General features: G+C 38.5%; 2 protein-coding genes across 8 annotated transcripts in view; both read right to left on the bottom strand.

Annotated features, from left to right (window-relative positions):
* Positions 1-3,535, bottom strand: part of RBM41 (RNA binding motif protein 41) — a 75,616-nt gene extending 72,081 nt beyond the window's left edge. For all 5 annotated transcript variants that reach the window (XM_070292160.1, XM_070292164.1, XM_070292161.1 and 2 more), the window contains exons 1-2: positions 3,472-3,535; positions 168-284 (exon numbers count right to left, since the gene is read on the bottom strand). In XM_070292160.1, the coding sequence (XP_070148261.1) occupies positions 168-284; positions 3,472-3,479 (125 nt within the window). In that variant the 5' untranslated portion in view covers positions 3,480-3,535. The remainder of the gene's footprint in view (positions 1-167; positions 285-3,471) is intronic.
* A 4,048-nt stretch (positions 3,536-7,583) lies between these two features.
* The window catches only part of NUP62CL (nucleoporin 62 C-terminal like), a 104,519-nt gene continuing 99,826 nt past the window's right edge, over positions 7,584-12,276 (bottom strand). For all 3 annotated transcript variants that reach the window (XM_070292155.1, XM_070292157.1, XM_070292156.1), the window contains one exon: positions 7,584-8,707. In XM_070292155.1, the coding sequence (XP_070148256.1) occupies positions 8,619-8,707 (89 nt within the window). In that variant the 3' untranslated portion in view covers positions 7,584-8,618. The remainder of the gene's footprint in view (positions 8,708-12,276) is intronic.

Genomic DNA, 12,276 nt, shown 5'->3' with positions numbered 1-12,276 from the left:
ATATGGAAGACTTCCTAGAAGAGACACAGAAGTAAAACCCTGACTAATCAGTAGAAATCTGCCAAGGAAAGAGGGGTAAGAGAGGAGTCTTCCACCCAGACTTGAAGAGGTATCTGTCACCTGGAGCTGAGGGTCTATTATACTCTTTTTGCAAAATCAATACCTACTCCTCAATGGAGACAGAGGTATCCAGTTGATGCTGAAGGAGGCTTTTCAGCTGCCTCTCCCCTTCTGTTTCCAACTCCTCCAGGACATGCTCATCACTCTTGACACAGCTATTTACCCTGGAATAGATACAAGGATATATATGGAAAGTAGAAGAGACACTGAATCTCAAAATATATTCTTTAGCTATATTATCTACCATTAGTGATCCCATTTGTTCAAAGATACTTCTCTATTTGTTGCCCTTTATCACTCATTCCACAAACATTAACTAAGTACCTGTTTATACACAATGAATGCACTCTGCTGGGTACTGATGGAGTCAAAGATATGCAAGACACAGTCCCTCTCATTAAGAAGCCTGCAATTTATTTAGGGAAAAGTAATAGATATGGATGTGTTGTATGCAGGTGCCTGGGGGTGAGGGCAGAGCAGGAGAGAGGGAGGGAGGGAGAATGAAAAGCACAGGGAGAGAGTGACAGAGAGAAGAAGAGAGAAAGAAAGAAAGAAGAGAAGAACGATATAAAGAAGCATATGCCAAATCAGTAGGAGTTCACAGAAGAAATAACTGGGAGGCAAGGTAGTAAATGAAAACTTTGGAAAGGTAATTCTTACACTGGCATTTGAAAGACTGTGTGATGAAGGAAAGAACAGGGAGAGAGAGCATGAAGAGACAGAAGTATGTTCTGGGGGATAATAAGACATTTATCTGGCATTCATGTATGGCAACCTTGGGAGATCATGTTGGAAGGATAGTTAGACTGTCAATGGCCTTAGATACACCAACTAAGAGGTCTCAAACTTAATGTACAGGTATTAGAAGGCAATTTATTAGGCAGTTAAGTGACATGGTATAAGCGATGGTTTAGGAAAATGAACGTGGTTATAATAAGCCTTATGGATTAGTAAGAACAAAACCAGAAGAACTAGTTAGGAAAGTATATAATTTATCAAACGTGAGATGATGAAAGTTCAAAGTGGTGTGCTAATAGTGACAATAGAAAAGAAGACTTAAATGAGAAAGGCCTTTTGAACATAGGGGTAAGGAAGAAATAAAAAACAACCCCAAATTTCAAGCTGTGTAACTGAGCGATGGGACCAATGAACTAAAGAGGAAGTTCCAGATGGAGTAAATGGTTTGGGAAAGGGAAGTCATTCTTCTTTTAGCCATGTTGAGTCAACTAACTATTACAATTGAAATACCAGTATGAAGTATCAGGAATGCTTCAAAGACATACTGAGCCTGAGGTGACAGAAGGTGATATTGGCTAGAAGGAAAGTGAGAGAGAGAAGAAGTGTTGTATAGATTAGAGTCTGAGGCTGCACATGGAAATCTTGAGTCATCTGTATTGTCAGGATGTGGAGCTGTGAGAGAGGAGATCCCCAAAAGAGAGAGTATAGAAGCAAAGGTGAAGGGGATCATAACATTTTATAGCTTAAGCACTACTGTGTGGATATCTAGGTAATGCTAAATAATGAAGAACTCTGAGCATAAAGAAATAGCAGGACCATTTAAGTGTGCAAGAACAGATTTTAAAAGAAAAAAAGCTAAGTGAGTTAGCTCGATGAGGAAAATAAATACTAAATACCTTTCTTAGCCCTTTACTATTGGGGTTATGATGAGACCTAGAAGATGTATTAGAGAAGGCAATGGCATCCCACTCCAGTACCCTTGCCTGGAAAATCCCATGGATGGAGAAGCCTGGTAGGCTGCAGTCCATGGGGTTGCTAAGAGTCAGACACGACTGAGCGACTTCACTTTCACTTTTTACTTTCATGCACTAGAGAAGGAAATGGCAACCCACTCCAGTGTTCTTGCCTGGAGACTCCCAGGGACGGCAGAGCCTCATGGGCTGCCGTCTATGGGGTCGCAGAGTCGGACACGACTGAAGTGATTTAGCAGCAGCAGCAGATGTATCTCTCATAATTATAAAGAAAATTCTCATACTCTAGAAAGACTTATAACAACTTTGGGAAATTTTAAAAGATCCATAGGTCCAGGGTTTTAAAAAAAAATTCCTTTCAAGTATCTTAATATTTCCTTACTATTTAGAATTCTGAAAGTTCTTGCTAAATTTGAAGTGGCTTTGAAATGAATAAATCATAGCTAAATACATCAGCACACATAAATTTCAAAAAGAAATGTAGAGTGAAAATAGTGCCAGAAAAATTCATACAATATGTGTCTATATAGAGTTGAAAATGGAATAACACTAGCGACATTTTGTTTAGATATAAATTCATATGTGGCAAAACTATTTAAAAAGAAAAAGCAAAGAAATGATTAAGGCAAAATACTGGATAGGGAGGGAAGAGAAACACTCAGGAGCATACAAGCAGACTTCTGATACTGGTAATGTTCTATTGTAGTGATGACGACTCTATTATTATTATTTAACCTGTATATATTCATAATTTTGCATGTATGAGAGATATTATAAACAATTTTTAAGGCATTTTGAAGCAGGGAAAATCAGAAACTACTTTTTTTTTAAAGATGCAGAAACTAACGGTGCAGGAGAGCATCATACCTGTAAGAATTTAAATGCACCACCTTATTCCAGTGATTATTCTACTTGCAGAATGAATACAAAACTAATTTGATAAGGAGCCTTAAAAAAGGTTTCGTGTACCGTCAGTCATCGATTGCAAGTACAGGCTTTCAACAAAGATCAGCCACGTTAAAGCTGCCATTTCCTGCAGAACCGGTAGGGGGAACTGCTCGCAGCGGTGCCTTTCTTTTCTTACAATAGATGGATACGGGTTTGGTACTTTGCTTCCAAATTTGTAGAAACAAAGTATCACTTGCTTACTTCCAGGTCTGAAAGTACTAAACGGTCTCTGAGCCCGAAAAAATCCGCTATAAACACAAACACTGCACATTAACGCGCCCACCCTGAGCCCATTTCTGAGGATGGAGAGGAGGTCGCGCGGGACAGGATCTGGCCCAGGTTTCTACGGCACAGACTGGTTTCATAAATCGATCAAGACCCTTTTACCTGAGTGGGTCGGTCTGAAACAGAAAGGAGCCACAGCATCTGTCCCGGGGCCAGCGCCGTTGCCTAGGTGCCTGTGCCAGGAGGGCATCCCTACGGGGACCGGCAGCGGCGGCGGCCCTTCCTGAACTTCGCCCTACAGGCCTGTCCAGCCCGTCTCCCCTTTTCCCTCCTCCTCTGTCTTCCCGCTCACACAAAACCCTATCCTCAGAACGTGACATACCCCAAACCCAAAGTAACAAAAGCCATTAGAAAAGTCAAAAGGTAGAACAGAGCGCCCTTCGCGGTCTGTTCTCAGACAACCCCTTACCTCTTCATGTTTCCACAGGCCCCTAGATCTAACTTGGGTAAAACAGGCCGCGGACTTCAAGTCCCAGAACTCTGCGCGGCCGACTCGAAGGGGATTGTGGTGGAGCGCGGTGTTCTGGGAATTGTAGTCTTGCGGAGCTAGAAATCGAAAGCCCGTACTCAGTAAGCGATATATTGTAAATTGCCCGAGTATTTCTCTTGGATTTCTCGTATAGGTTAAATATAACACCCAAAATATCCAGCTCATAAACCTAGGAGTCGCCTTTGACTTCTTAACTCTCATCCAGTATCACCAGATCCTGGCTCTTCTAATTTTCTTCGAACGTGTCCCTATCAACCCTGCTTCTGCTTTCAAGGACTTCTTATCCCACATCCTGCCTACTTGCTACTTCCAGTCGAGTATCTGGTCCACCCTCTGCAGTCTAGCCAGAGTGATCAGAGTGACCACATCACTAGCACCAATGGTTCACCTCTGTCTCTAACAGAGGCTTACAAGACATTGTACTTCCTGAGAATCAGACAACCACATATATTCAAGCCCATGAATATTTTTATTGATAATTAAGATAACTCAAGAGACTGGTAGAGCATACTAGTTAAGATAATGGGTTCCTAGTTTCTAGAAATGGAAATACATATATCCTTGGTGGTGGTGGTTTAGTTGCTAAGTCGTGTCAAATTCTTGCACTATGGACTGTACCCTGCCAGGCTCCTCTCCGTGGGATTTCCCAGGCAAGAATACTGGAGTGGGTTGCCATTTCCTTCTCCACTATGTCCTTAAGTATGTGAAAAGAAAAACGTTTAATCTCACTCATAAGTGACATGTAAATTTCAAAGTACATGGACTATGAAATATCTGACCTCTGCTGCTGCTGCTGCTAAGTCGCTTGAGTTGTGTCCGACTCTGTGCGACCCCAGAGACGGCAGCCCATGAGGCTCCCCCGCCCCTGGGATTCTCCAGGCAAGAACACTGGAGTGGGTTGCCATTTCCTTCTCCAATGCATGAAAGTGAAAAGTGAAAGTCACCTCCAAATTGTCGAGGTCACCAAACCATTAAAAGTCCTTGTCATAGCTAAAGGAATCAAAGGGACATGATAACTAAATGTAATGTGGTATCTTGGATGGGATTCTGGAACAGAAAAAGAGCCCTGAATAAAAAATAAGGAAATATGAACAAACTATGCACTTTAGTTAATAGTAAGGTTCATTAGCTGTGACAAATATACTAAGTTATATATAATGTAAACACTAAAACTAAGTGGAGGAATACAGAATTCTATACTAGGCAACCTATCTTGTGTGTCCTTGCTTGTATATGCAGTAGAATACCTTGAGGAAAAGGAAGACATACTTCCTATCCTGAGAATTTCTAAAAGATGAGACTGTCATGGCAAATACTAGAGTTATCCAAAACCTGGCCTTGTGTATTAGTTGCTCAGTTGTGTCCAACTCTGTGACCCCATGGACCGTATCCTGCCAGGCTCCTATATCCATGGGATTCTCCAGGTATGAATACTAGAGTGGGTAGACATTCCCTTCTCCAGGGGATCTTCTTGTCCCAGGGATCAAATCCCAGTCTCCTGCATTACAGGCAGATTCTTTACTGCTGTCTTATCCACCAAGAAAAACCTGGCATATGCAAAAACTGTGCTTCTAAAGCACACAGGTAAATGGATACAGCTCTAACATGCCCTTTTGTGGCTTTGGCACAGAACAGGGTTGGAATCTAAGCAAAAACAGTGTGGGTCATATAATAGTCCACACCAGGTAAATTTTATTTGGTGGTGGGGCTGAATTCTGCTGCTCAACCAAGCTGTCCAGTTGACACAGTGATAAAGGACGAAATGGAAAAACACACCAAGGTTGCTAGTGTATCTGTCCCCTGGGAAGGTAGCAAAGGGTGGAACAAATACTACACTGACAACCACACCAGACTTGTACACAACTTCTAATAAAACATATATCCTATTGGTACTGAAGTGATACACACTACATTACAAGTCCACTAGGTGGGATGAGTGGAGAATGAATGGCTAAAAAGACATATACGAGGTAGAATTACTAGAAAGCAAGGTCAAAAGGAAGTGCTCTATGTACCTGTGTATAATTGTAGCCAGTTTAGTGGTAGGTACCAAGGGACAAACACTTAGAAAATTGCACTAGAAGGAAAACTGGGCTATTTCTAGCTCTGCCAAATTTATTAACTGTGGAATAATAGCTATTCCATTTCCCATAGCATCCTCTCTCCAGTTCATAAGGATATCGGACAGTATATAAAAAGCTTTGAGATTTCTAGATGTTATTCATGGGCACAGAGATCTTATCATGAGGTAATTTCACAAATTCACCCCAGAAGAATTTATGACAAGCTGAAAAATATGCCTCATTTATCTTTCTGACAATTTAACAAGGTTAGTTTAATTAAGCCAGAAGTTCCTCCTTAACATAGACATATTTTCAGGCTTTGTCCCTTTTAGGTGCTTTGTTCACAACACACTTTTGATGAATATATTATGAAGCAATTATAATTTCCAGATATGAAAGAAGATGCTAAAACCAAAAATCTTCTCTTGAAGAGGGAGAACATCACTCATCTAATATTAAGAGTAAACAATTGTGCATGTCTTTCAAATTCTCCAAATTAGATAGCATAAATGCCATTATAGAGAGAACAAATATAGCATCTTTTTCAAAGGACAAAAAAAAAAGTAGATAAGCACTGGGAAAGTGTCAGCATGACAAATTTAAGAATTCTCCTTCAGCTAATACAGCTGGTCTTTAACAAAGGTTGGGGGGTGGAGGGGTCTCAAGAATCCAGTACCTAACAAAAATGTAGACTTAAAATTACTGGCACAAATAGGTTATTTCTGATCTTGTAATTCATGTCTGCTCAACAATGTCACATCTTTTAGACATGTTAGTGAAAAAGTGAAAGTATAAGTCACTCAGTCATGTCTGACTCTTTGCAACCCCATGGACTATACAGTCCACGGAATTCTCTAGGCCAGAATACTGGACTGGGTAGGGTAGCCTTTCCCTTCTCCAGGGGATCTTTCCAACCCAGGGATCGAATCCAGGTCTCCCACATTGCAGGTGGATTCTTTACCAGCTGAGTCATAGAGAAGCCCAAGAATACTGGAGTGGGTAGCCTATCCCTCTCCAGGGGATCTTCTCGACCCAGGAATCGAACCGGGGTCTCCTGCATTTCAGGCAGATTCTTTACCAACGGAGCTATCAGGGAAGCCACGTCTTTTAGATACATATTAGAACCACCGTCAGAAGTAACCTTAAAGATGATTGAGTCTAAGGCTCCAAACAGTACAGAGATCCACCAGTAAGCTTACAGTGTAACTGCACTGATTTAGAAGTCACTTGCCATTCACTTGCCTCTTTTATGTCCTCTCAATGCAAAGTCAACAGGAAAACTATAGCCCCATCTTTATTTTACTGAGGAAGTTTTATAGTAAGCATGTACTGGTAGTGAAAAGATATAAAGGAACCACAAAACTTAAGAGAAGTGAAAACTAGTTTATTCCAGTTGAGAAAACTTTCATATGGTCCAACTCTATTATGTTGTAGACAAAAGATAATTCTTCAAATGAAAGTATCTGTCCAGTTAATTAAGCAGGGACAAGAATAAACCCAGTGTTTTCTTCTATATATTATGTTCTCTTTCCTGAATGTGAAACAATGTATTCACAGACTACAAGAGTTGAATTGCCAAAAAAATACAGAAAATGTTATATAGGGTACAGTAGTAATAATATTGTACTCAAACATTAAAGATTACTCAAGATTATACTCAAAAGCTGTATACCTACAGAAATCATCCATAAAATTAAATGGCCTCTGAATTTTTTCATATTCTATAACTTTGAGAGGTAATAAAAACTTATCTGATTAGAAGCTGCTACTTTGAGAAGTGTGGATAGGAAAAAAAAGAGGCCATGTAAGTATTGATATTTGGCTTACTCATAAGATGAATTAAATCGCTAATATTCATTTCAAAAATATTCTCTTTCTATAATATGTCTCCCTCAGAATGGTCATGTTCAGTCAGTACAACAGAAATTCAGTGCAGTAATGACAAGCAACTAGCACTAGTCATTCAAAAACTTTTTAAGTAGTTTATTTTGTTTTTCAGAGCATCACCTTTATTTATGACAGGTAAAACACGAAACACAAGAAATCAGAAGCTAAGAACAAGGCTTTTTCTTGAAAAACAAATAAATACATAAACCCCAAAAGTATTCATCACATGCTAAAATCAAGTAAAATGCCAGATTATTTGCACATTAAAAATAAATTGCCTGAACCTTTAAAAATAGCCTAATTCAAGCCCTAAATCCACTCTAACTTTTCCTCCCTTCTCTGAAACTCTTTTAATGTATTTATTTATTTGGCTGAGCTGGGTCTCAGTTAAGGCAGGCAGGATCTTTAGTTGTGGCATGCAAGGACTTTCAATTTTGGCATGTGAACTCTTTAGTTGTGGCATGTGAACTTAGCTGTAGCATGTGGGATCTAGTTCCCTGACCAGGGATCAAACCTGGGCCCCTTGCATTGGGAGTACAGAGACTGAGCCACTGGATCACTAGGGAAGTCCCACTTCTCTGAATTTCTATAGCATACTTTCTGTAATTCATAACACACTTTCTTGTATTATCTATACTATTTTCATACAGAAGGCATTAATTGTATCTCAAAGGAGACAGTAAGTGCCTTTGAGGACAGAGACTTCACAGTAGCTAACACTATATGCTGAGTGTTAACAAGCACCCAGTAAAGACTGGCTGGCATCTATTTTTGGGCAAACATTACTCTATGATCTGGCTGGAGTGAAAAGGACAATGCATACTGGCAGTAAGATATGGTATCTAGGAGAGTAAGCCATGAATTAATTACACACACAGGGTCAACATCAAAGAGGTTGCTGCCTAGACAGAAGAGCTGATAAAGTTTTGATTTGCTAATACTAAAAGCCAAACTACAGTATCATTTTCAAATAACATAATATTTAAGTGGAAAAAATACATGCATACTTGATTGTACCAAAGAGGGAATAGTAGCTGTAAATACTATTCTAATGAACACCATCAAAATTTGAAGGTAATGTATAATCCAAAAACAGCCTGCTCAAAATAGGGTCATTTAATCAAAAGCCATCTTGACGTTGTATTCTTCCCAGTGATGATCCTCTAGGATTTGTGTTACCTCTTCTACCTTCCTCTGCAGCATATCTACAAGGGGAAAAGGCACACAACATTACTCAGAGGTAGAAATATCCCAGGAACATAATAACTTAATTCTCCCTTCAACATATGATTGATAAAATTTTACATATCAATTTTAATAGTGTTAAGTATTAAGAGAAAAACATGTGTCTATCTGGTAGGAAACTACTGGACAAGAGTGTTCTTGATTTTCTCTCCCTAGCTTTCATGGAAATTATGGTCTATCCTGATATTTATGTTTTGCTGAAGAGAAGTGTTAACTGCTTTTTACTCATTACAGCCTAGAAGTGCCATACAGGATGGCCATGAAATTGAATGTGTAGATCTTTGTTGCCTATAAGCAAATTAGTACACTGAGTAGCTTCATATTTCTATTTCATTCTAATGATTAATTTAACTTGGTGGTCCTTAAATTTGCTCAGAGCAGAGCAACACAAAATACCATTAGTTTTACAATATAAAACAGTAACTTTCTGTAGTAAAAATAAGCTGTTGAAGTAAGTGTGATAATCTGAGTTTTTCTATTATTGTGCATAAATAAATATGGTCATTTGTTTTAGTGTTCATTAATGCTCACTGGCTGATATGCAATAACTGGGCCCAAAAATTTAAGACAAATTTTACAAGAGAAAAACTAAAAAATGTAGAGCACTATACTTTAATTTTCTTCAGCCAATTGGAAAAGAACAGATGTTACAGAGTTTTTGAAGTATAATACCTCATTTTATCTTATGACATACAGGCACTATAAGATCACATCTTTTAAGAACGAGTGATTTAAATGATGGTTGTCTACTGAAAGGCTAGGAAAACAGTCTGGCAAAAAACATCTCCTTTCTGTTGAAATAACAAACTGCAGGGTGCAATTTTTCCCCCTAAATAACATTTTTCAACGTGATAAAAGCACAAATGAGCACTACAACAAATCATTAACTTGAGGCCAGAAGTGTCAACATAAGCACAATCTACTTAATTTGCTGATTGATATATATTAAATGCAAAGGAGTAAATTTATAAACATTTTTAAAAATCAATGAAATGTTGAGAAACACAAGTCAGCATTATTAAGAAAGCCTTACCATAAATATTTTGTCATGTTTTCAAATTGAATTCTCAAGACTATTTCTGTATTAACATACTTCATATTTTTCAGAAGTGTCATTCTTTAAGGGCAAAAACTGTACCTAGGCACTTAACCACCCAGAGTAATGGTCCCATGTATGCATCAGTGATTAGTCCCTGCATGTGTGCATGCTAAGCCATTACAGTGGTGTCCAACTCTTTGTGATTCTATAGACTGTAGCCCACCAGGCGCTTCTGTCCATGGGATTTCCCAGGCAAGAATACTGGAGTAGGTAGCTGCTTCTTCCTCCAGGGGATCTTTTCAACCCGGGAATCAAACCTGAGTCTCCTGTGACTCCTGCATTGCAGGCAGATTCTTTTACTGCTGCAGGCCTATTAAATTATGTGCTATACTAGAAGTAAAATGCTAGTAATAGTTGAAATTTGATGGGAAATACACCATACACATTTGCCATTATTACAAAGGAACTGTACTGAACAATATGAAATTGAAATTAATAAAACAACTCCATTCACAATAGCATAAAAAGAATTAAAATACTCAGGAATAAATAAATTAAAGATAAATTTAGGAATAAACAGCAAATGAACTATAAGACTTGTACAATAAAAACTATAAATCACTGCTAAGAGAAACTAAGAAGATCTAAAAAAATGAAAAGATATTCCATGTTCATGGACTGAAAGACTCAATAGTTTTAAGATGTCAATTCTCCACAAATTGATCTACAAATTCAATGCAATGCCTATGAAAATTCCAGCAGGCTATTTTTTGTAGAAATAAACAAGCTTTAAAGTTTACATGGAAAGACAAAAGACCCAAAACAGCTAAAATAATCTGAAATAGAATAATAAATTACAGGAATTATATCACCCAGTTTTAAAACTTATTACAAAGCAATGGTAATCAAGACAGTATGGTATTATCATAGGATAGCCATAGAGATCAATGGAACAGAAAAAATGGCCAGAAAAAATCTTATATTTATGGTCAATTCATTTTTAACAAAGGTGCCAAGATAATTCAATGGAGGAAGCATAGTCTTCAACAGATAATACAAGGACAACTGCATGTCTACATGGAAATGAAGTTGAACTCCTACCTCTAACTATGAACAAGGTGGACTACTAAGAGCTAAAATTATATTTGGAAGACAAAACACAAACTTCAAACAACCAATGAATGGATAAACAAGATATGATATGTCCATACACTGGAATACTACACAGCAACAAAGAGGAATACAATACAGAGATATGCTACAACACAGATGAACCTGGAAAAATTAGGTCAGACAGAAAATCACATATAATATGATTCCATTTAATTAAACTCTCCAGAAAAGGCAAATCAGTAAAGACAGAAAGTAAATAAGTACCTGCCTAGGGTTCAGAGTAGGAATAGGGATTAACGACAAACAAGCTAGAGAAAACTTTTAGAGGTAATGGAAATGTTCTAAAAGTGGATGGTGTGATGTTTGCACAGGCCTCTATTAAACAGTTATTGTTTAAGACAGCATATTTGTGTGCTTAAAATATTTCTTAAAAATGACTTCCCCAAAAAAGGTTCTGGTAAAACTGCTTCCAGCTAGCTCCATTCTGCTTAGGGACAGACGTTTTCTTTACCTTACTTAGTCTACTTGCAAATATTTCAGATAAAAATTGCAAGATTTTCATAGAAATTTATGAAAATTAGCAATTTGGTCAATAAACACAAGCATAGCCTTCTACTGTAATTACTTTTAAGTTATACATATAAATATTATTCAGTTCAGTTCAGTTCATTCGCTCAGTCATGTCCGACTCTTTGCGACCCCATGCACCTCAGCACGCCAGGCCTCCCTGTCCATCACCAACTCCCGGAGTTCACTCAGACTCACGTCCATCGAGTCAGTGATGCCATCCAGCCATCTCATCCTCTGTCGTCCTCTTCTCCTCCTGCCCCCAATCCCTCCCAGCATCAGAGTCTTTTCCAATGAGTCAACTCTTCGCACGAGGTGGCCAAAGTACTGGAGTTTCAGCTTCACCATCATTCCTTCCAAAGAACACCCAGGACTGATCTCCTTTAGAATGGACTGGTTGGATTTCCTTGCAGTCCAAGGGACTCTCAAGAGTCTTCTCCAACACCACAGTTCAAAAGCATCAATTCTTTGGTGCTCAGCTTTCTTCACAATCGAACTCTCACATCCATACATGATCAGTGGAAAAACCATAGTCTTGACTAGACGGACCTTTGTTGGCAAAGTAATGTCTCTGCTTTTGAATATGCTATCTAGGTTGGTCACAACTTTTATTCCAAGGAGTAAGCGTCTTTTAATTTCATGGCTGCAGTCACCATCTGCAGTGATTTTGGAGCCCCCCAAAATAAAATCTGACATTGTTTCCACTGTTTCCCCATCTATTTCCCATGAAGTGATGGGACTGGATGCCATGATCTTAGTTTTCTGAATGTTGAGCTTTAAGCCAACTTTTTCACTCTCCTCTTTCACTTT

This window comes from Ovis canadensis, chromosome X (assembly GCF_042477335.2).
Source record: "Ovis canadensis isolate MfBH-ARS-UI-01 breed Bighorn chromosome X, ARS-UI_OviCan_v2, whole genome shotgun sequence".
Lineage (NCBI taxonomy): Eukaryota > Metazoa > Chordata > Mammalia > Artiodactyla > Bovidae > Ovis > Ovis canadensis.
Note: the sequence above shows the minus strand (reverse complement) of the source record. Positions and strands in the feature narration are given on the sequence as shown.